The sequence below is a fragment of the Ambystoma mexicanum genome, chromosome 8 (assembly GCF_040938575.1).
Source record: "Ambystoma mexicanum isolate Mex_15411 chromosome 8, UKY_AmexF1_1, whole genome shotgun sequence".
NCBI lineage: Eukaryota > Metazoa > Chordata > Amphibia > Caudata > Ambystomatidae > Ambystoma > Ambystoma mexicanum.
The window spans coordinates 710,167,030-710,192,111 of record NC_090929.1 but is presented as its reverse complement, the minus strand read 5'-3'; the positions used below and the strand labels follow the sequence as shown (position 1 = coordinate 710,192,111).

At 46.7% G+C, this 25,082-nt stretch overlaps 1 protein-coding gene across 1 annotated transcript in view; it reads left to right on the top strand.

Annotated features, from left to right (window-relative positions):
* Positions 1-19,737, top strand: part of LOC138472473 (testican-2-like) — a 40,875-nt gene extending 21,138 nt beyond the window's left edge. Inside the window, exon 2 of the mRNA XM_069610678.1 lies at positions 19,720-19,737. Within this exon, the coding sequence (XP_069466779.1) occupies positions 19,720-19,737 (18 nt within the window). The remainder of the gene's footprint in view (positions 1-19,719) is intronic.
* The last annotated feature ends 5,345 nt before the right edge of the window (positions 19,738-25,082 follow it).

Sequence of the window (25,082 nt, the reverse complement as noted above, 5' to 3'; positions counted from 1 at the left end):
TCTTCCCCTAAAACCAACCCGTACCAAACTAACCCAAACAGACTAACAGCAACTCAATGACACCAGTCCAACAAACTACCTGATGGGAGAAATTGACAGATTATACCCCCTAATATAAACTAGAAGAACAAACAGAATTAAACGAATAAAGTAGATCAAAGCAGTGAAATGGTTAATAAGAGTAAATCATATGGAACCAGTAAAAAGAGTTGAACTGCCGAAATGGACAAAATGCATGAGGAGTGAACAAAGTGAATGGCGTGGATGAAATAGTTAGAATGGATGGAGCAGATGGAACAGATGAATGCGCTGAGTGGAAGAATGCATGAGTGGAAGAACAGATAACTATATAGTTCAAATGAGTGTGGAAATCGAATGAATAAGTAGATCGGATGAGTGTATAGAATGGATGAACATGTTGAGCGGATGAGTGTCTAGAGTGGCTGGGTGTGTAGAGTGGAGGAGCGCGTAAATACAGAGAAGCGAGTAGAACGCAGGAGTATGTAGAACAGATGAGAACGTGGAACGGATGAGTATGTAGAGCATGTGACAGCTCCAGGTCGTATCTGCAGGTATCCGCAGGAGAAGCAAGTAGAGTGCATGAGTGTGGATAGCGGATGAATACGGAAGTGCGGAGAGTGTGTAGATCGCTGGAGTAGATGAGTGTACAGAGCGGATGAGTGTACAGTGCGGATGAGTGTACAGAGCGGATGAGTGTGTGGAGGGGATGAGTGCGTGGAGGGGGTGAATGCATAGTATGTGTGAGGGCATAAAACGAATGAGTGCCTCGAGCGAACGAGTGCCCAGAGTGAACGGATGCGTTGCGTAAAGCGGACGAGTACGTAGAACGAACGAGCACAGATTGCATCCAGTACTGATGAGTGCGAAGACTAGATGAGTACCTAGAGTATGGGGCCTACGGGAGTCCATGCGTGGGGCAGACAAGAGTGCATGCGTACATGCGTGGAGCAGACAAGAATGCATGCGTGGGGCAGACTGGAGTACCCAGGGCAGATTGGAGCATACGGGGCGGACTGGAGCGCGTGGGGCAGGCTGAAATGCAGGAGTGCGTGGAGCGAACCGGAGTGTGTGGAGCAGACTGGGGTGCATGGAGTGGATAGGAGTGCATGGAACGGACTGGAGAGCATAGAATTGCGTGACGCATATAGTATGGTTTGGAATACAGAGAACGTTTGAGCATATAACCCATCATATCACACCACCATGCTTACTCTCTCCTTTACATCACCACTCAACTAGAACACAGGGATACTATGACACCATTCGGTATAACTGTTCTCATACCAACATCCGCCGCTCTCTCCACATCATTCTAAGTAAACACTGCCGGTTACACACCCCCCAGCCAGGCGTTCTCCTCAGGCCTAACGCAGCCACATCCGATCTGGATAATTCCTGCCAGAAGGAACACATACTCCTGATCTCTCAGCCACCACACCTAGCGCTAAGAAGCAGCTATTACACGAATACTGCACGAGCTGCAGACATACCCGGTGCTCACACGCACCTTTTGACTCCCTCTACTCTCTCTACTGATCTGAACTTCGGTTCCCAAGGGCGTTCAACCTACTAGTGCCTTCAGACCATACCAATGGTATATAAGGCGCTATATAAATGCAAAATAACATAACATAACATAACATAGAGAGGAGTCTCAGTATGCATGAATGGTGCAGCCATTTTGTGAGTGAATCTAGCAGGAGAACAGAGGACCGCTGTGCAAGATGGGGGGAGGTTAGGAGTTTACAATCAACATTGGGGGTTGGTTAGAGTCATCAATCATTGGCTTGTGGGGTGCTCCTTGGAGCGAAGCATCGTCAGTCCCTTGACAAGCTGCAGGAGGTAAGAGGACAGTTGGATGTGGGTTGGTACTGTGTGATCAGAAATTCGGTCACATTTCTGGGAGAGGAAGCCATACAATTCTATGCTTAAAAATGTGGGAGTCATTCCGTGTTTTGGTACCTCCTGCTTTGAACCCCTGGAGCAATGGACTTGAAGAACACAAAAATGGAAGTTGACTTTTAGGTGAAGAAGACAGGTGGCATTTTCCTGCCTTCCACTTTTCAAATATGAGAACAAAATAGAAGAGAGACTACGCATTGAATTTGTAAAACCGGCCGCCAGTAGTGGATGGAGGGAATCTGGAAGCGGCTGAACAAGAATAGAAAAAGCATCTGTACATTTGGGAATACTTCTTAGGATCCACAACCGGAAGTCATATTTTAAACACTGTGCAGTCCATGGAAGTCTGAATCCCTGGCTCAGCATTTGAGAGGGGCTTATCTGAAGCAAGTATTGTGGGTTGTTAGGTGTCTCGCCCGAGCAGCTTTGCTTGCTTGTTTGCAGTGATTACCACGTCTCCAATGTTTTTCTAAATGCATTCTCTGAGCTGCCAACGCACTGGAACCGCAGAATGTGTGAATCTATGCACCGCTGCCCTGAGTTTGGAAACACTGCAGACAAATGTGGGGATTGTATTGACGGCGCGTTGCCTTCTGAATGCCTGTGCATAATTGCAAGGGTGACAGGTCTTCCCACAGTTTGCAAAGCTGTATCATTACATGTCATTATTGCATTACAGGGTTTCTTAGTTTGCCGGGTGGTATTCAGACAGTCAAAGAAGGGAGAGTTTAGACAAGGAAGCAGGATTTTTCAGTTTGTCGTATGGTTGCTGATGCCCTGTCCAACTTGGAATAACATACATCGTCCTTATAGGTCAGATATGAGAGTGCACAGGAGGCCGATAGCATGCCAGGTGATAGCAGAAAAAAACAGAGTATTCCCCCAGCTCACAAACAGCTTGCTTGTGTTTCCACCCCAGTGAGGAGAATCGGTCTGTATGAAGGGTCCACCTTGGAATAATCGTCCTTATAGGTCAGATTGGTCGCGTGCACCGGAGACCGCTAGCATGCCAAGCAATCCATGAAATCCACAGAGTACTCCCCCCCAGGGCATGAACAGCTTGCTTGTGTTTCCACCCCAGTGAGGAGATAAGGCCTGCATGCAGTGTCCACCTTGGAATAACATTCATCGTCCTTATAGGTCAGGTATAAGGGTGCACCGTAGACCGCTAGCATGCCAGGCGATCCCTGAAATCTACAGAATACTACCCAGAGCATTAACAGCTTGCTTGTGTTTCCACCCCGGTGAGGAGACAAGGCCTGCATGAAGTGTCCTCCTTGGAATAACACACATCGTCCGTATAGGTCTGATATAAGGGTGCATCGAGGACCGCTAGCATGCCAGGCAATCCCAGAAATCCACGGAGTATTCCCCCAGTGCATTAACAGCTTGCTTGTATTTCCACCCCGGTGAGGAGATAAGGCCTGCACGCAGTGTCCACCTTGGAATAACATACATCGTCCTTGTAGGTCAGGTATAAGGGTGCACCGTAGACCGCTAGCATGCCAGGCGATCCCTGAAATCTACAGAATACTACCCAGAGCATTAACAGCTTGCTTGTGTTTCCACCCCGGTGAGGAGACAAGGCCTGCATGAAGTGTCCTCCTTGGAATAACACACATCGTCCGTATAGGTCTGATATAAGGGTGCATCGAGGACCGCTAGCATGCCAGGCAATCCCAGAAATCCACGGAGTATTCCCCCAGTGCATTAACAGCTTGCTTGTATTTCCACCCCGGTGAGGAGATAAGGCCTGCACGCAGTGTCCACTTTGGAATAACATACATCGTCCTTATAGGTCAGGTATAAGGGTGCACCGTAGACCGCTAGCATGCCAGGCGATCCCTGAAATCTACAGAATGCTACCCAGAGCATTAACAGCTTGCTTGTGTTTCCACCCCGGTGAGGAGACAAGGCCTGCATGAAGTGTCCACCTTGGAATAACACACATCGTCCGTATAGGTCTGATATAAGGGTGCATCGAGGACCGCTAGCATGCCAGGCAATCCCAGAAATCCACGGAGTATTCCCCCAGTGCATTAACAGCTTGCTTGTATTTCCACCCCGGTGAGGAGATAAGGCCTGCACGCAGTGTCCACCTTGGAATAACATACATCGTCCTTATAGGTCAGGTATAAGGGTGCACCTTAGACCGCTAGCATGCCAGGCGATCCCTGAAATCTACAGAATACTACCCAGAGCATTAACAGCTTGCTTGTGTTTCCACCCCGGTGAGGAGACAAGGCCTGCATGAAGTGTCCACCTTGGAATAACACACCCTTGATAGTTTTTGAATTAATCAGACATCCCACAAATAATTTAGGAAAAGACAGATTGAAGCCAGGCAGCAGCCTGGTGCCATATGCCGCATTGCACAGTGAAGCCTGATAGGATATCTTTATCTATTTCTGCACATGCCTTTGAGTGTATCTGTGTATAGCTATGCAGATAGATCGATAGATGAGTGGCTAGACAGATAGGTCTATACTGTTGATATAGAAATGGAGGACAGCTTCCATTATTAGACCTATAACTGATGTCACAGATATAGCATCACGGATTGGCACAAATTTATCAAGTTGCGATCGTGTAAGGATCCGGTAATGCAGGCATGGAGATGAAGCATTCTTTCCCTGCTTCTCCAAGACGGAAGGGGAGGGAGCGCTTTTGCAAGGCAATCCCAAAGGAAGCGAGGGGGTAAAGAGAAGGACACACGTTGACAGCTAAGGTGTGGGCCGGGAAGGAAGCAGACAGAGGAGGTAAAAATATGCATCATAATAATAATACCATGTTTTATGTAGCGCGTCACGCTAGATTCTCTGCGCTTCTGAGGACTGTAGTAATATCTGTTACGATTGCCCAATTTGATGGTACGCAAAGAGTGAAGATGGGTGAACCCGCGGGTGGTTGGTTGATATGGTCAGGTTAAGTAGAGAAATCCTACAGGATGTTGGTATCTGGAGGTCAAGGCCACTGGAGGGGCATATGGTTGCATCCAGGGGTGTCAGCCATACACGGGTTGGTGCCTGTGAGGAGTAATTCTTCTAACATGGATCCCCTCCCTTTAGTACAGCATGCGCGCGATCTCTCATTGCGCCAACCTCGGCGTGACCTTCTATGGATGCATCTTTAGAAATGAGTAGGCATGGTCTGCATGGAAAGGTTAGCTGGCCCCAGTCTTTTCAGATCGATAGTTATTGATCGTGTCCACAGTGCCGTCTGCCTCGGAATGCACACAAATTAATTTGATTTGAGTGATGTCTAGGAAGAAGAGTGATTCACTTTCTGCCAAGTATTCCCCTTCTAAGGTTGACGAGGTGTGCCAGGTCAGTGCAATGATTCAGGCCGCTTCAGGTGCCATTCCAATGTTCACACTCCATCTAATTATAATGGGAATATCAGGTCTCTTTGGGGACACATGACGCCCCTTTGTGAATCTCTGTTGGTGACGCACTAGCCAGACCATTTTAATTGCCTTATTGGAGCATGAGCGCTGCCTGGGGGCGACATGACCTTTTTGCATTACTGAATGCACTGGAGGAGGGTGCTGGTGAGCTCTATTATAGGGTGAAGCGAACCTTCATAGCAACTCTAGCCGCTCATAGCGAGCCCCCTGGACTGCTGCTTCACCTCTAATCTAACACGCAAATCGCCTTCCCAGGATGATCACAGGCCAAGGGGCAAAGGAATCAACATCCATGGGCCAGAAGGCGGCAGTGGAGCAACCACAGCCGAGTGGATATTTGATGCACAGTCATTCTACCCGTAGGTTCCTGTAGATGTTGCAAGGTCATTGGCGCCTTCCGGAAGATCGAACCAGTGTAGGCTCTGGGGCAGTCAACAGCTTGTTTTTCCACGAGAGTGTTTCATAGACGGCAGAGATTCATGTAGTCATCATTTGTCAGTTGCGGTGCAGCTGCGCCTCACATGAAGAGTGTGGGTTGGTCAGTTTGGCCTAGCCAAAGAAGAGTATGTTGGTTTGGTAGGTACATTGTTTTGAGAGGGCCTCATTCAAAGTAATACTGGTTATTGATTATTGGCGAAGCTTTTAAAAAATAAAAGAGAGAGTGTGTGTGTGTGTTTGTCTCTATGCACGTGTTTCAGTGTGTGTCTGTGACTGCACGTGTCTACCTGCACATGGCTGTTTATGTGCGTCTGTGTCTAGGTTATCTGCATGAAAAGTGTGTATCTCGTTGTGCATGTTGTGGGTGTATCTCTTTGACTCTGTGTGTTTGTGTATGCGCCTATCTGTATGTATCTGTTTGTCTATGTGTGTGTATGTGTGTGTGCATCTCTATGAATGTGTGACATTGACTATTCATATGTCTCGATTTGTGCCTCTAATTGTGTGCATGCGTCTATTTACGGCTGTTTATATATGTTTGGGTGTACATGTAGTTACCTGACATGTGTTTATCTCTCAGTCCTTGTTATGTGTGTTTATCTCTTTGCGTGTGTGTGTGCGCGTGTGTGCGCGCGTGCCTGTCTGTATCGGTTTGACTGTGTGTTTCTGTGTGTGTGTGAATGCTTATAACTGTGTGTGCTGCTCTCGTCTGACTGTGTGCAAATGTGTGCCTGTGGGAGGCAAGGCAAAATATCGTAGGATGGAGTCCTATTCACGAGGGCGACCACTCCAAAAAAGAAAGATTCATTCTATGGTTCACCGCTATTTCAGAGCCACCGAGCAATGCATTCTGGGTATGCAAACTAACTCCAAAGCATGCCCTTTTTTGCTCCAGAAAATTGTCTTTGCACAGTGAGAGCGGGACTAGAGCAGAGAGGTCCCGGGAGTACAGCACTCCATCTTCCCATAGCAGTATCCACAGAGAACCCCTCCCTCTTCCTGTGGTCACTTACCAGGGCGACCAGAGTACATGGTTGGGAGAGCTGATGGCATCGCCAGGTTCACATCCCGTTGGTCCCTAGGCAGACACAACGTACAGTTCAGGCACCTCAGGATTCGGGGAGGGACTCCAGCCTGGAGTGCTGGGGGACAGGCTGTGACATTCCCAAAGCCAGGGTGGCCAGGCCTATGCTCCAGATACCAGGGCTGCAGACTAGGCTCCTTTGGGCAGAGTCTGCGGGTGCGTCTGTGAGTGTTTGAGAACTGGGAAGGGCACTGGGTGCAGGACTCAGGCAATGGAGCTCCAGGATTAAGCACTGGCTGTGTGAGGGAGTGCTGTTAAGAGCTCGGGGTACTGAGTGGGGCACATGGAAATACGGTTCCGGATGACATGGTATGCGATGGGGGAGGAGGTGGTCCCTGACTGTAACAGACATAGAAACTCATAGCCATTAAAGCAACACTTGTAACAGTGACATATGTGATATAGACTTTATATTCATACTAGCAGGGGAACGCCGTAGCTTAAAACCCACGACTCAAAGCCTACATGTATTATCAAGGCGTTAATTAGCCCCGAGGAAGCACAGGTTGTGCAAAACATGTGCTGTTTTCTGTTGTACAACTAACTGGACTGATTCTTCAAATGAATCTCCAAAATAACTCTGTTGTCCTCTGTGAATTAACTATGTGTGTGCTGCAAAGTTAACATGGCTATTTGAATGCATGTGATGCAGCCGTAGACTTGGTAACAGGACCAAGATCGCAGTATCTCCAGGGCAGGCTTATTTCTGGCACGACGTTCTTTCATCGCCAGGTTTTTTTTTCGCCGAGTTGTTTGCCGCTGATTTTTGGCTGAAAATTCTCATTGGAGAATATGGGCGTAGGGGTGGGTAAAGGGATATAAGGGGTAGGAGGGTGTGGGGAATAGGTAGTAAAAAACTGGGAAAAGGGTTTTGGAGGATCCGCCTGAATAGAATTTAAAAAAAAAACGTTTTGATGAGTTTTTTTCGGCCGGAAATCAGCGGCAAAAAACTCATCGAAAAAACCCCCCCTGGTGATGGAATGACAGTGGGCCCTAGTTTTTCTCAGGGCCATGCCCTGTTCACTGCCATAATCTGAACAGTGTCCCCTGTCTGTCATTGGTTGCTCTTGCCACATTTTGAAGCTACTCGCGGGTGTTTCATGTAAACTGCAGATATGTGGAAAAGTAATGCAGTGCTTGGGCCTCTGCAGGTCAGCTTCACAGCACTGCAAGAGAAGGAGAGAGAAGCGAGACAGGGGGCAATAGTGAGGGGGAAATGGGGCACAGAGGTGCCATTGTATCACACGTGGGTACCTTTCCTTTATAGCCCTTAGCCCCACCTCCAGGCTGCTTCAGACCACTATGATGCTAGAATCGAACAGGAGGGGGGCAGATAGGGGAGGGGGAAGACGAGAGATTGGGTAAGGATGGGTGACAGTGAAAAGAAACAGGGTCTGACTGTGAGTTCTGACTTATTTAGTGAGCAGAGCGAGAAGGGAACTAGTGAAAAGTTGTGGCATTCATGCATTTCACATCCTCTTGCCCAACAGCGCCACCAGACAGCCCTGCCCCTTCCCTTGCGCCCCCTATGGGTTGCACGTGTTGCTTATATATCCATCATCCTTTTCAATTTCCGTTTTTTCCCCCCTCAAACACATTTTGCCACTGGTCTTTCCCAAAACAGCAGTATCTCCAGTGAACAACAAATGTTGATGATGATATTACAATGAACGTGAAAAACTAAACTGGAAAATGAGGGATTGATTATGTTATATAAAGCCGTATCTTTTACTCACTGAAAAAACGGTATATGCACATATATAGCTGTAGGGCCGCCACCCGATAGTTAAGACAACATCTCTTTGCATGGACTTTTCCCCAAATTCTAAAATAACCGTGGACTCGCTGACTAGATTTGCATTACATTTTCAAAATACATTGTCTGGCCTCTCCAAACTGCATATTTTGAGGGATATTTGTTAAACGGTTCAAAGATTTTTAAGAAAAGGAAAAAAAAGCTGGTTTTGGTCTCCGCCCATTCATTTTCCCATAGAGAAAAAGATGCTTCCATTGGACATCCATAGCATGAAACCTGCTGAATAAATTGGCACCAACTAATAAGTTGTGCACAAAGCGCTGCAGATCTGGCTTTTTTGGGTTTAGTATAAATTCATCCAGTAGTTTTTAAGCAATTTGAATAATGAGAAGGGGGTGCACCCCGCCCCAAAAAACATTAAATACCTCCTATTGTGCATTTCACAAACTAAGGTTTTTCAGGCTTTAAAAACAGCCACCTTTTTTTTTATCATTGATGTGAGATGTTTTCACAGTAAAATCAGTCATTTCGTGGTAAATTCGTATTTGAACAGTGCGAGGGCGCCAATAAACAATTTCATAATGTATGCTAAAACACCAAGTGGGTCATTTAAAAAAGAAAAATGTAATTGTATGCAGGTGACCGCCAGCATTAGTACTTATGTGCTGTTGTGTCCCCTCCTTGTAATCGTAAACAAGCGAATAGTAAAACCAGGAGAAATTGCTGTACTCTTCATTTTTACTCTTGTTTTTTTAAATAATGTAACTTCTGCTCGCATTGTTTGCTTGGATATTATGCTTTCCAGGCAGCATTTAAACTGCCTTTATTATGGAGCAAACTTTTATGAGGTGATAAAAGCAAGTAGTTTCCATTGGAATCCATTGGCTTAACACCTGCATGAACATTTCACGTGTTGACGAGATTTCCATTTTTCAGCGTTTTGCTGTAAATGAAAACAGCCATCTTGGTTTTCATCAGTGGCAGCTGTTTTTGCAGTAAAATTGCAATAATTTAGCTGCAATCCCGCAATAAATGTGCACGCAAACAACGGGAAGCATCCCAAAAACTCTTTTCGAAATGTATGCTAAAACACCAAGTGCGTCATATTGCAATATTTCTAGGGTGGCAGTTGACCAGACTGCAACAGGGACACAATGCCCATGACGGTGGGATCTGGTAATGTATTTGTGAGGCAGGCTATTGGCCACTGCTTTTGGGCCTCCCCATTGGCCATGGCCACAGTCTTTTAGACAATTTGGTGCAATGGGGACAGTGGCACGGCTAAAGTCATTGCACACTGGCCACTAGCGATGGCCGGTAGGATCTGTTATTTACCAAGCAGGGGGATATGGTTTATCTTCACTCTGTCTTACACTAAAGTCTTTCCACAATGAATACACACACACGCACACACGCTTGCATATCACTTGAGGGCACAGGGTGACAGCGTGTAGTGGGAGAAGAGAGCACACGAGCAACTTACTTCATATTTTACACATGTTGAGGCAGTTAAGCATTACGTATCTTCTGAAAACCTGGCTCTTCAACTCTAAACGGGATAAAAATGACTGAACAACATCCACGCACCATGAAACGAACACAAAACAGAAAAGGAGCGGGGAGTCAGCCGGACAGGAGTGGAGGGCAGGGGAGAAGAGAGGCGGCTCACTGGGGAAGGGTAGTTCTGAGACCTGAATTGTACCCATGCTGATAGAGGGCCAAAGGTGGAAAGAGGGGAGGGAGATATGTCTCACTTAATCGGACCAACGAGGGTGTGAAACGCGTCACAAATAAAGGAATAGGGCTAGACGCAGAAACCGGGCCACCCATGTGCTGTCCACAGGGCACAGGGAGCACACTACCCCCGGAGGAATTTGTGGGGGCGGTAATTGCTACACTCTAGAATGATCGACAGGGGACGGGATATGGATTGCATTTAGTCAGAACAGCGGGGGTAGGAAGTGTACTGCCACTAAGAAACCATACTAAAAACTCACCCTTCTGCATACACCTCTCAAACTGTAACTTAACACAAACATACCTCTACAGCACCAGAAACCTCACGTGCTTCCCAGCACCCACAACAACGAAACAAACCACACATAATCTCGCCAAACACCACATGACGGCCACCAACTGAAAATCACACCTACGCTCAATGAACGGTGTATCCGAACTGAAGCCAAAAGCACATCACAGATTTATTTGATGGGATAGGATTTGATATTCAGTTGGTTTGATTATTGTCGCAATTGGAACCATATTTTAAGGATTTAGGGAATTTTTGAGTTTGAGGTTAATGTTTATTAGGCAATCCAGAAAGGTGATACTATTTGAATTGTATTGTGGTTACATTTTAAAACATCTTTTGATTTTAAATGTGCAATTGATACAGTAGACTGTGTAAAGGTATGTTGAAAGTAGGTACTTAGTGTGTTTTATTTTGCTATCTTTCACTGTGATGCATGTATTTGTAAAAGTTTAAGTACTGTATACAAATAAATAAATAATTTGATTTAGAAGTAGGAAAGCTAGCGACTTCATGGGTAGAGCTCAGCCAGAGACAAGGAAGCTGGTGTTGCTTCGCTCCAATAGCCAAACATGGGCCTAGCTGGCAAAAGACCCATACCTTGTGTTTTGCCTGGCCTGCACCAAGAACAGAAATACTTTATCTCGGATCCTTCCAAACCATCCTCCACAACACAAATTCCATGGCATCCTAGGTTTTGCAGGTTCTACATACTGAGATAAGCCCAGGATCACACAATTTAGGTAAGAGCTGAAGCAGTGATACCCAGCCTGCAGCTAAGACATGTGACATATTTTCTCAGCTGATACGAATGTTAGTTTACGGCTTTAAACATCTGAAGTAGACATGGCTTGAAAAGTACACAAATCACATTATAAAACCAACTTGTCAAATATCGAAATCTTTATACTAAGGAACACGAATAGAATTGTAGCTTTGTTTTCCCCACCTTAAATGCAATTCTACAAGCAACACAATGCACAATAATTTCAGGGTGAACAATCTCCTTCTGGTTTTGTAACTGCACTTTCAAAAATGAAAGGCACCAAACAAACAGAACGGTGTGACAAGGTCACCTTGCAGCCATTGCTTGGCACGGGCATGCTACTTGCAATTATGCATGATTCAAACAAATTGTGCAGTTCTTTTTTGTGCCCAATGGATGTCATGGAAATAAACAAGATCAAAAAGGGGGCTTTATTTTGTAACTCAGTCTAATTATCTTGGAAGCACGCTCATATTTGGCTGTTAATGGGAGCGGTGGGCTAGGGGCCCAGTCTCTGCTTGCCATCTGCTTGCCAGGCACAGAGAGGGCATGCCATTCAGATGCGCGGCTGACATTTGAATGAGTTCAAGGCGGATTTGCTGCCCCAATGTCACGGTCTGATGTGCTTCTCGCCCCGAGGGCTGGAAGGACTGCAAGTCTCTGTGTTGGCGGGCAGGGCAGGCAGAACAGATAGCCGGGTCCTCGCCCATCTTTCGCGGCTAGTGGCTTGCAAACTGGTGGCCCACGCTGGCCCGATCGTCGACTGCCTCACCCACTTCTGATTTGGTAATATCTAAAGCTGTTCAATAGCATCGTTTTTTAAAATTATTATATCAGCCACATTTGGCTTTTCATAACAATTCCATACATCATTATAATAGCAACAATAGAATTTGGACAATAACAATCGAGAAAAGAAAAAACAAATAAAAATGACCGCCTTAAATATAATGCACACGTTAAAATACAAATCACGCTAAACCTACATCATCCTACACTACAGCAATATACAGAAGCATCGCTTATAATGCCTACTGTGCATGTGAACAATCATGAAAGTGTGACTGTGGCAGCTACGTATATCGTTTATCTATTTCTTTCTTTATTTTTACATTTGTATTGCGCACTAAACCTGTAGCCACCAAGGCCCAGCTTGCAGAGCAAAATAGCAGACATTGCGAAAAAGTCAATGGACAGGTTGGTTCGCTATGAGGAGGAAAAGACATGGGTCCTAATTACAAGTTTGCCGGTCCGGAATTAACGGTGCTGGTAGAACTGTCCCGGCACTGTTTTCCAGACCGGCAAACTACGAGTTCTGCGGGCGGGTGCCTGGCGGGTGGAACGGCCCCGCCCGTATAGATGCACGGATACACCGGCATCATTACGACATGGTGGCGGTGTTTCCGCGGTCCCCATTCCCGTGGAGTCCTATGGGACTACACAGGAATGTGGATTTACAGAATTGCTGGCGCCAGATTTACCGGACCACCGGGGCTGTAATGCCCCGGTAATTCTGGCAAGTCCGGCGCTGGCAATTCACTACGGGTCCGGGACAGACTGCTGGTTTTACCGGCACGGCTACCGCCAGACTCGTAATGAGCCCCACAGTGCCCTGATTGAAAAGCCAAGTTTTCAAGTGTTTTACGGTAAACCGATTATGATTGTTCAGCTCTCAGTGTTGGGGGAGAGCGTTCCACAGTTCTGCTGCAATGACTGGGAAGCTCAATCCGCCGTTCTTGATTGCCTGAATTTGGGGAGGATGAGTCTGTGTGCAAAGGCAGTTCTGGGCGGTCTTGCAGACAAGGCTCTTGTGAATTTCTGAACAACATAGGAGGGGGCTGTCTTAGAGAGGCATCTATGGGTGATTGACAAAGTTTTGAAAATTATTATTTCTTGTATCAGTGGCCACTGGGCTTTTCATCTCACAGTGGTAATATGGTCTTGTTTAGGAATGTTTAGTGCTGAGTGGAGAGTGTTATTTTTGATCACTTGCAACTTGTGAATATTCTGCTTAGTGGTGCCAACAAACAATGCGTTGCAGAAGTCCAGTCTTGCGCCTATGAGGCATGGGCGATAGTGAGGCAGCTGTCTGTCGAAAGGAAGGGCCTACAGGCGTTAATACGTTTGATGGTGTAGGCTGCACGAGAGGCCATCGCCTTGATATGGCATGTGAAAGAGAGGCATCTAGGTAGATCCCAAGATATTTACTAACGGGGAGACAGGGATATTGATACCTTCGTTGGTAAAGGAGGTGTATTGCTGACCAAGGTTGGTAATCACAGTGGGTAGTCCGACGATGAGTAGCTCTATTTTCTCATTGTTTAGACAAAGGAGTTTAGTAGCCATCCACGTTTGAATAGTTTGATAGATAGAGTTGAACTTCTATGAGTCTTGGAGTTAGCTGCTGGAGAGGGGGGTGAGAATCTGGATAACGTCGGTGTAGTTGGTCTAGGAGATGCCCATTGACTCTAGTAGATCAAACTGTGGTTTTGTGGATGGAACTCTGATTGTCTGATCCCTAGTATGTGATTTGACTCCAGGTAATACTGAATTTGGGTATAAGCTGCTCTATCCAGAATCTTTAGGAGAAAGGGGACTACTGTGATAGGTCAGTAGTTTGTGCCGGCCGAGGGGGTCCAATGATGGTTTATTTATTATTATTATTTTTTAATGTATTGGGTTTTATAATGTGCCTATACACAACATGTGGTTCAAGGCGCAACAGGAAATGGGGAGTCGGGCCGGGGGGGTGGGTCAGGGATGACATAACAGAAAAAGTCCTACTAGTTCTTGTGACATTCAGATTGTGCAAGTGCAGTAATAGAAGTGCAGGGGAGAGGGTATGTGGGGGAAGAGCCGGAGGGTTGCACAAGTGCCGGGGGAGGCCAGGTGGACAGAGCCCAGGGGGACGAGAGTGCAGTGGCAGAAGGTTCACATGCTAAGTGCGAGGAACTGGCTGGAAGGGATAAGGGGGGTTAAGGCCCAGCCAGGCTAGTGAAGGGTGAGGGAGACCGGAAGGGCAAGTGCAGGTAAGGGGTGGTTCAGGAGAGACCAAATGCAGGGGAAGACTGGTAGGGGAGGGTCTGGTGCCCTGTAAGAATCTGAGGTATCCAGGCAGACAGTACAGAGGCAGATGGGGGGAAATTAGCAGGGGAGGGGGAGAGGGAAGGAGGAAGAGAAAAGGAGGGTCTTGAGAAGCTTCCAGAACTGATCTGACTCTCAAGTCTGAGAGGAGCAGGGAGGCCATTCCAGAGGGAGGCAGATGCGCAGGAGAGAGATCTACCCTCCACTCGGTGCTTGGAGAAGCGTCTGATCTGCAGAGAGTTGGAGCTAGAAGACTGAAGGGCTCTAGCAGGGAGGTATTTATGGAGTGAGAGTTGGATGTAGTGGAGTCCCAGACCCCAGAAAGCCTTGTGGATGATTCAGAGGGTTTTGAACTCGATCCTTGCAGCAACCGGGTGCCAGTGGAGAGATTTTAGGGCTAGAAAGATGCGGTCCCTGGGCTTGAGGCCAAGGATAAGTCATGCAGTCCCATTCTGGATTTGTTGAAGGGAGCAAAGGGAGGAGTTAGGTTGGTTGAGGAGAGGCTGTTACAGTAGTCCAGTGTGGAGAGGACCAGAGCTCTGGAGGCATTGGGTTTCTTGGGGGAGGTGAGGAAAGGAAGAATGCCTCAGAGGAGGTGACGCTGAAAGTGATATGAGGAGAGAAGGAGAGAGAGGAGTCGATGACACAAAGGTTTTTTGCCTCAGAGGAGGGTTCCGGGAGGGGGCCCATGGAGGGCGTCCAGCGTGTAGGGGGAAAGGAGGGAGCTTGAGTCCAAATGAGATGGATCTCAGTCTTACTGGCATTAAGGCAGAGATCGTTAACAGTGCACCATGCCTGAATAGCAGACAGACAGTCAGGTCGGAGAGTGGAAGAGGAGGAGGCAGAGGAAGGATGCTTGAAGGAGAGTTGCGTGTCATCCGCATAACACTGGAAGTTAGGGGAGAAGCAAGAGATCAAATGGGCTGGGGGGCAAGGTAGATATTGAAAGGCTAAGGTGAGATAATAGAGCCCTGAAGAACATCACAGGTGGAGAGTGAAATGGAAGAGAGAAAAGGGCACAGTTGAACCTGGGAAAGTTGTTCAGAGAGGGAGGTATTCAGCCAGTCCAGGGCTAGTACTGTGATGCCAAGGGTATCACAGAGCCGATTTCTAAGGGTGGCATGATTGACCATATCAAAGGCAGGGAAGAGATCAAGAAGGATGAGAACGGAAGGAGAGTTGGAATCGAGATTAGAGAGCAAGTCTTCACAGGTGTTCAGGGTGCAATTTCTGTGCCTCTGGCAGCTCTGATGCCAGACTTGTGGTCGTGGAGACAACCAACAGATTCAGTGTGGTAGATAAGCTGGGAGATGGCCAGTTTCTCCAAGACTTTGCCCAGGAAAGGGGTGATGGAGATAGGACAGTATTTAGTCACACAATAACGGTCGGCAGAAGGCTTTTTGAGGAAATTGTGCATCAGGGAGGGCTTGAGGAGTGACAGTAGATATCCAGGGGCAAAGGAGTGATTGCAGAAATCAGACAAGGCTGTTGCAAGGGAGACAATGTTGTCCTTGATAGTTATGGAGAAGCAGGGGAGGACCTGTTTGGATGAGACATTCATAGAGTGGCCATGTCTAGAAACCTTATCAGGTGATATAGGGAAAGAAAGAGGAGAGTGTGTGGAAAGGGGGGAGCAGGCCCAAGGGAGGCATGAGAGTGGGTGCGGGAGAAGGGTGAGGTGTAGAGGAGAGAGAGGACAGGATGTCCTGAGTTTTAGTAATGAAGTGAGAGGGTAAAGAAGTGCAGAGGGCCAGGGAAGGCAGAGGAGAAATGGAGACTGCAGTAGGATTGGTGAGTTCCTTGCAGATTTTGAAAAGTTAAGCCGTGTTGTTAGTGGCCCCAGAGATGCGGGCTTCAATATAGGCACTCTTCTTCGAGCAGATGGAGAGTCTGTATTGCCTTTGGAGAAGGGGGCAAGGCAGTTTGTCAGAGGACGTGGTTGAAGCCTGCCACTTCCGCTCAGCTGCTCTGCGTTTCAGAGAGGCCAGATCGAAGTCATACCAAGAGTCGCACATAGAGGCGGGTTTCATGCGGATCCTCGTGACAGGAGCAAGGATGTCCAGAGTGTTGGAGATGGAGAGTTAAAGGTTAGTAAGGGCTATTTCAGAGTGAGAGTCAATGGCAGCAGTAGAAGGGGGAATGAAGGTGGTAGCAAAAGCAGCAACTGACACACACTTCATGGGTTGCATGACGCAGAAGGAAATGGGCAGTGCGGGTGGGGGCTTAGCCGGGGGACCCAGAAGGTCCAGGTGAGCAGACAGGAGAGAATGATCAGACCAGGAGAGAGGAGTAAGGAGAGGGTTGGAGATGGGGATGTCTGCAGAAATTAGAGCATCCAAGGTGTGTCTGGCTGAGTGGGGCAGGCTGGAGGGAAGAATGGAGAGAAAAGAGAGTCACAGAGGTTGCAGAAAAGTCCAGAGGCTGCAACAGGGGAGTCAAGGTGAATAATGAAGTCTGAGGAGGAGAAGCTTGCAGATAGGTGTCAGGAGAGAAGAAGTGAGGTCAGCCCACTCTGAGAGGAAGAGGGAGAGCTTGCCAGTGAGCCTGGAGTGTAGCAGTGACCCACTCAGAGAAGATCAGGGCCACTCTGCCCCAAGACCGGTTAGGCCTGGTCTTAGAGAGGATCTTGTAGCCCTCAGGGAAGAGGGAGTCACAACATGTGACAGCCCTGGCAGTGAACCATGTCTCTTTGAGAGTGAGGATGTCGAGATTGCAGGCTTGAAGGAGGTGGCAGGTGTCAGGGGAGTGTTTAATGGCAGAGCAACAGTTGAGCATAGCTACATGGAGCAGGTTGCCACTTTTGATAGTCTTCCGATGAGGGGCACAGGAGTGTGGTACACCCGTTGGAGGTGGCCGAGAAAAAAGAGGGGTGGCAGAAGGAGGAGTGGCAGGAGAAGGGAGGAAGTTGATGATAAACAGAAGACACCTCTCAAGAAGGGGGAGGTTGGGATGAGAGCCTGCACCATGACGGTGCCATTTAGGTAGACATTAGTGATGCCCTAGAGGACAGGAAGGATGCCAAGAGTACTTCCCTATGGGTGCCACCATAGTGGGAGAGGAAGAGAAAGGGGAGAGCACTGCAACCATATGGGGAATCATAAGGTCCGCAGTGGGGGCGATAAAGAGGATGTCAGTGAAAGCCTGCCTGGAAGCAGCATTGACATAGGTATCAGGGATGGACAGGCCTGCATTGGAGACCAGGAGATCCTTCTTGAACGTTTTCTTTCATGACTTTGAGAGCAGGATTGGATAGGTTATAGAATAGCAGTTACAGAATATTTGAGCGATATAGAGCACCATTGTGGGAGAGCGCAGAGAGAAGGACATTTCCTAGAAGAGGGGAGAAAGCCTAATTTGCATACACAACAGCCCAATAGAAAGACACAGATTTGACTTTTCTTTAAGAGGGTAAATCCAAATGGAAAACTAACACAGTTCACATAGTGCCAGAAATGGATAACATACGCTGTGATGTGCAGCAGAATGCACAACTTAGCTAATAAGAGTAATAAGAGAAGAGTGACAGATAAATAGGGAGAAGTAATGGCTGTTCCCCCTGCCCGCAACTTTCTTGCCTCGTCAGTCACTGCTGGTTGACGGCTGTGTTGCATGTTCCCACGGCAAACACTGGCAAACACTGGAAAACATCCTCCAGAGATGCTACTGAAGGAGCTGCCCTTTGGCTCTGAGCCCTTGCCGCAGGGGGCTACTATGGGCAGTGAGGCTACCCTTGCAATGGTTAAGTAGGGCCTAGTGCCCAATCAAGGCTGGGGGAGGGCAGAGGGAGGAAGCAATAGGAGGAACAAGGGGTGGGGAAAGGAAAACGCACTGGTGAGGCAGCGAGGTGGCAAGATGGAAGTTTAACAAATTAAACTAAATTAAGGCGGCAGATGGGAAACACCAAAGTTATTTCAAAAATGAGCTGAACGCTCTGCCCCTTACCATGTGCTCAAGCCAGCAGGAATTAACAAAGTTGTGCCGAGCACTACGGGGGGATTACACCAGCAGAAACACAACGGCCAGTGCCCAATCAGGGTCAAGGGTCAGCTGTGTACAGGAAGCAGGAGGAGGAGCAAAGGGTGGGGAAAGGAAACACACTAGTGAGGCCGTGAGGTGGCAAGATGGAAGTTTAACAAATTAAACTAAATTAAGGCGACAGAGGGAAAACACCAAAGTTCATTCAAGATTTCAAGATCTGGCTGAATGCTTTGGTCCTTACCGTGTGCTCAGGCCAGCAGAAATGAACAAAGCTGTGCCGGCACTACTTTGGGGTTATACTAAGAGACACACAATGGACCAGTGCCCAATCAGGGTTGAGGGCGGGCAGAGCAAGGAAGCAGGAGGAGCAAGGGGCGGAGAAAGGAAAACCCACTGGTGAGGCCATGAGACGGCAAGATGTAAGTTTAACAAATTAAACTAAATTAAGGTGACAGAGGGAAAACACCAAAGTTAATTCAAGATTTCAAGATCTGGCTGAACGCTTTGCCCCTTACCGTGTGCTCAGGCCAGCAGAAATGAACAAAGCTGTGCTGAGCACTACTTTGGGGTTACACTAGCAGACACACAATGGACCAGTGCCCGATCAGGGTCGAGGGCGGGCAGAGGAAGGAAGCAGGAGGAGGAGCAAGGGGCGGAGAAAGGAAACCTACTGGTGAGGCCATGAGATGGCAAGATGGAAGTTTAACAAATGAAACTAAATTAGGACGGTAGATGAAAGACACCAAAGTTATTTCAAAAACGAGCTGATCGCTCTGCCCCTTACCGTGTGCTCAGGCCCTCAGGAATTTAGCAGTGGGAGTATGCATGCTTTTCTCAAGCTTGTGGGGACTAAGCCGGATGCAAAGGAGGAGCTGATAAAAGTGGTGATGAAGGAGACTAGGGCATCTGCACAATGCTTGATAATTGTGGCAGGGCAAGCATCTCCTTAACATCTGGAGGACTTCAGACCTTTAAGTAGGGCAGTGACGTCATCCTCACAGATGGTGTTAAAGCAGAAGGGAGGTCTTGTCAGGCTGAAGGTATGGGATAGCTCAGCAGAGGAGGAATGTTAGGGATCGTTTCTGGCTTCTGGAGGTTGTTTTGGTGCAGAATGGCGATTTTGTTCAAGAGGGCATTTTGGACTTTAGAGCACCAGCTTTCTGGAAAATTCAAGTTCAGGGGAGGGGCCGATTCAAGTCCTCTAAGCATGGTGAAAATCTCTCGAGTATTTGAATTTGCAATTCTTGTGTTATAGGTGGCAGACTTTGCTTGAAGGATGGCAGTCTTTTATTTTTTGGCTGCAGATGTAAATGTGGATTTGAGTAGGTCAGGCGGGGTCTTTCTCCATTTCGACTCAGCCTCACGTTTCTTAGCACAGAGTTCCAGGAGGTCGGGGGTGAAGGTGATTGGTTGGTTTAGATTTAGGAGGTGCGAGGTGTGCAATAGAGTCAATAGCTTACACAGCGTGTTGGAGTATAAGTTGGCGAGCATGTCGGGGTCAAGTTTGGCTTGGTGTGCTGGCTTTAGCTTGTCAAGCATGGGCAAGATGCGATCTTTGGTGAATTTCTGCAAACTGCGAGCGATGGTAGGTGCCATCTGGATGGTGCAAGGGGCTGATGGGCTGTAATGGGCAAGCAAGAAGTAAATGATATGGTGGTCAGTCCATGGGTAAGGGAGGTTGGACAAAATAGAGGTCTGGAAGTTTAGGGCAGGGAGCCAATCCAGGATGCATCTTTTTTGGTGGGTAGGTGCTGATATGCACTGTTTAAAGCTGAGGGCATTGAGGGCAATCGCTACTGATGCAGCATTGGGGTCATTGGCGTCATTAATACCTAGGTTGAAATCACACAGGAGAATAGTTTTAGATGAGGGATTAATATTCGTGATCAGCAGGTGAAGAATGTTCAGGGGTCCTGGAGGGCGATACATAACATCCAGAATGATAGTCTCTGTATGAGAAATTGGTATTTTGATGGAGAGTAGGTTACAATTTTCCAGCTGTGTAGAGCTGATTTGTCTGTGTCTGATAGAGAGGATGTCTCTTGCTATTAGGCCGATAACCCCCCCATCCCCCTCTCTGGTGTTAGGTCTATCACAGCAAAAGATGGCGAAAATTGGGGGAATGGCAATATATAGGCAAGGGCCTGAGGTAGCGTGTAGTCAAGTTTTGGAGATGGCTAGTATATCTAGGTTATTTGCAGTAATTAGGTCGATGATGTCAAGGGGGTGGGCTGGAATCGATCTGGCATTGACTATCAGAGTTGGTTGTGGCAAAACATGACAGTTAACACCTTGTGGATCTTCTCCTGACAGCCTGGTTAAGAAACGATTGAGGAATAAAGAGACAGCAGTGGGTGGGGACCCATAACTTAAGAGAGAGGAACCCAGTGAGGGAACCCACAAAAAGAAAAAGCAGTCAGAGTCTGACAGAGAGGGCAATGGATTGATAGTGAAAGAGAGTAGGGCTGAAGGAGAAAGGGGTACCAAGACTGTACACAGAGGAAGAGACTGGAGCCTGAAAGAGAGTGAGAAATGGGGTGGGTAGGAGGGTGGTTTGAGAATAGGACAGCGGAAGCAGGAGATTGGGAGAAAGAGAAAACAAGAAGGAAAGAGAGAGCGAGATAAAGAGAGAGAGAGAGAGAGAGAGAGAGAGAGAGAGAGAGAGAGAGAAAGAGAAAGGGTGCAACTTCTTTTAAGGACTAGAACTAAAAATAAGGGGGAGAGTAGAGTTATCATAAGTCAGGATTTTGCAGAGTGGTAACCAATTGCACAGGGGCAAAGACACCAGCTGTAGGGATGTCCAGGGCTTCCAGGCAGCCTGCGGTTTAGCTTTGAAAGTGCAATTCAATGCAGCCTAAGTGGTTCAGAAAGACTGTGCCGTGATGGATTCAGGCCACTTTCGCAAACAGAAACGACCACAGTTTCACATCAGGACGAAGAATCTATAACTGGAGAATTGAAAATAATATCAATCTCTGTCAAATGCAAAGCAAATTGTCTTCCAGCACCATTTATCATCTGTCCTAAAGGCACTGCGCGGCCTTCGCTTCTGGGTCCCTGGCGGTGCAGTGCAGTGTGGTATAAGAGACATTATAAGGGATGGGGAGAGGCTATGAGATTGCAGCATCAATGCACTGCTTGCTCCTTGGAGCAGGATCCTAGTGTTCCATTTTGTTTGGGGGTCCTGGAAGAAGATGGTCATCTTGAGTGTAAGCACCACTTCCTTCTCTTGTTTCTCCTGAGCTAATTTCTGCCTTGTTTGCATTGGGGTGACACAACAAGAGCCCTCCACAACTCCAGAAAATACAGTGGGAAGTCCCTGAGATTACCCCCCTACAGACACATGCAAATACCTCGGTCCGATCTGAAGGCCCCTGAACAACGAACCTAACTCCAGCACAGGGACTGAAGGGGTGTCTAGTAAGACTTGACGTGATTGGTTGAGAGATTGCATGTGTTAGGAGGAGAGCAGGGAAGAGTTATCATGTCCACCTTACCTACAAGCTGAGTAACATTGATGTTTTGTTCTATAGAAAGTAATGCAGTAAGAAATGCGAGGATCCAGGGGACTGTGTGGAGCGGAAGGGAGATCATCACATCTCTTTTTCTCATTAACTTTGCACAGTGACATGTCAGACTGGCATGGAGCATGACATGACATGGTATAATATTTTGTTGGCGGGCAATCATTGATGCTTATAGCAAACTTCTTGACTGCTGCTAAATGTTTTCCAATATGCACCACTCAAGTCTCAGGCTTCTATTTTGCGCTGACGATGCTCCATTCTACAGGGCTGGGATTACCACCATCGAATGCGCATCAGCGGCAGTGTGCTGAACCTTAAAATCTGGGATTGAGAACATCATCAGCAGTAATGGAGAAATGTCGCTGAGCGTGCGCCATTCAATACCTGTCCAGACATTTTGTGCCGAGTGAATCTTGGTTATTGAATGTCATGAGGTCCACCTCCTCCTTTTGTTTGTGATCTCTCTGGTATCTCTTTGAATTAATCTTCTTTTCTCATTTTCTAAATGGGTGTGAGAGAAATATGAGACTTGTGGCGGACAGCAGGTTTGACCTCCATGTTCCATGCAGGAATTTTGGCCTCTGACCCAATTACCAGACAAACACCTGACAAACACTACATACTGACCCCGACGGGCGCTGCCCTCCACAGGAAGAAGTCCCAGCAGGCCACTAAGTAAAGCAGCTGAGCATGTTAGAGTGAAGTTTGAGGTGTCTCGTAGCCTGCCAGCAACATACTAAGCAAGTGAAATGTGTGCCTGTGGTCCTCAAATTTCAAACAACCCTTTCTGTGAACCGAATGTTCTTGACTTCCATATTTCTTACCATTTAACTTATAACCATGAGCAGACTATCACGACTGCCCCAATTTGCAATTCCTTATTTTGTTGCATATGGGGTACAATGTATCTATTTGAGAGAGAGAAAGAGATAGAGAGAGAGAGAGAGAGAGAGAGAGAGAGAGAAAGAGAGGCAGAGAACGAGAGTGACAGAGACAGAGAGAGACAGCGAGAGAGTGAGAGAGAGCGAGCGAGAGCAAGAGAGAGAGAGAGAGAGAGAGAGAGAGAAAGAGAGCGAGAGAGAGTTAAGTTTCACCAGTGGCAAAGTGAGAAGGTGAAGTGGGTCCTGCCTGTATGAGGATGTCATTAACTGCATATTTGCATATAATGGAACTGCTGTAAATCCAAGGAAGTCACAATATGTCTGGGACATTCCTATGCGGCTGGGACGATAGCTCAGGGGCAACGCGTTTGTCTTGGAAGCAAGACCATGCATAGCAACACAGGTTTGAATCCCAGTTTTGCGTGTAGAAACTGCTCTCTGGTGTTAAGCGCGTTATGAAAGAACAATTATGGTGGCATTGACAGATTATGCATTTCAAATATGGGGATTTAAAACTATTAGTTTTACTTATTTCCCTTTTCAAGCACAAGTCAATAATATACAGACCACTAGTGAACCCTTTGAGATTGCATTGTAGGATTAAAACTGTTAACTGTAAGTCAAAAAACAGAAGTGTGTTAAAACTGCATTTTTTCTAGGTGAAAAGCAAAATATAAGTACAATGCAAAGTCCTTACCACTAACTTGTCCTTTCTATGAATGTTTTTTTGAAGCAAATGCTCTCCGTGATCTGCCACAATGAGTGAGTAACCCTTTTTTCAGTTATTCATTTGCATTAATAGAGAAATTGAGTTACGGGTCTGCAGCAAACCAAAACATAATAATGACTAATTGTGTTTTGAAAAGATTTAATTGCACACTGCAAAAGAAACGCAACAATTGAAAAACATGCATAAGATGTTTGAAATCCTGATAGGGGTTATGTGCATGTACGCACCTTAAGATGCTTATGCAAACAAAAGATAGATGTCTGGGCTAATATTTCTAAAAACCAAACCAGCATGATCGTTTGATCGAGACAATCTGACAGCAGAAACAATTTAGATATGGATAACACTGTTGTCCTGAACTCTTGCGCAAAGTTTCTCCTTGTTCAAACCATGCCAGTTTATGTGATATGTACACAGCCGATGTCGTAACTTTGGCTTCATTTCAATGTAAACTGTCATGCTGGTCAGTTCCTACTGATTACATGACTGACACCTATTTGAAAAGATTGGTTTGGCCAATGGGGAAACTGCGGGGGAACATATTAAGCTGTGGGTAGAGGCTTTTTCTTTATAAAAAAGCTTTTTTAGCCAGCCAAAGCTCCTTTTCTGTATAGACATAACAATCATTCTACAATCGGTCTGTAAAAGGTCAACAGGAGCTCGTGAGCTGCATTCGTTGACAAGCTTAGAGGACACTGATGGTCAACTGAGATGTGTGTCTTCTGCTTGCACGGTCAAATGCGCCACTTATACCTTTAGGTCGGTTACCAGACATTTGGTCGAAAAAAATTGGTCGACCAGACAAATGGTCGAACCAATTTGGTCGAAAACCAAATGGTCGAATTTTTTATTTTTTTTATTTTCACCTTTTTTTTTGGGGGGGGGGGCCACCTAACCCCCTTTTTTTTCTAAAAACCCATTTTTGTAAAAAACGAAAACCCGAAAAATAAATATATAATTAAAAAAAAAAATTCGACCATTTGGTTTTCGACCAAATTGCGTCGACCAAATGTCATTCGACCAGTTTTAGGTCGACCAAATGTCTGGACACCCTTTAGGTCCATAGAGAGAGTTCCAATTCTGTTCATATCATGATATTTTGTGTCTATAAATGTATGAGAAATGCGCTGGATAAAAGGGCCACATGAAAGAAAACATTGAAGGTGTTCCTAACTTTGGCTGAGCATTAAGGAAACATGCCGTGATGGTGTTGACAGATTTTTAACATACGACTTTTGACAATTTTCTGAATCCATGAGATGCCATCAGGCAAGCATTCTGCTGACTAGTAGCCTCGTTTCCTTTCTGTCAGCATGCACGAGTCATAATATAAAGTATAAGCTGAGTATTCGGGAAGTTTGGAGCCAAGGTCTGTGGGTTCAGATCTCGACTCAGCTCTTGTACACATGTAGCGCTCTCGGTCAGTCTGATTTCTTTGCATGTGCCGAAGTTGCTGAACTGTAGATTTGAGTGGCATGTG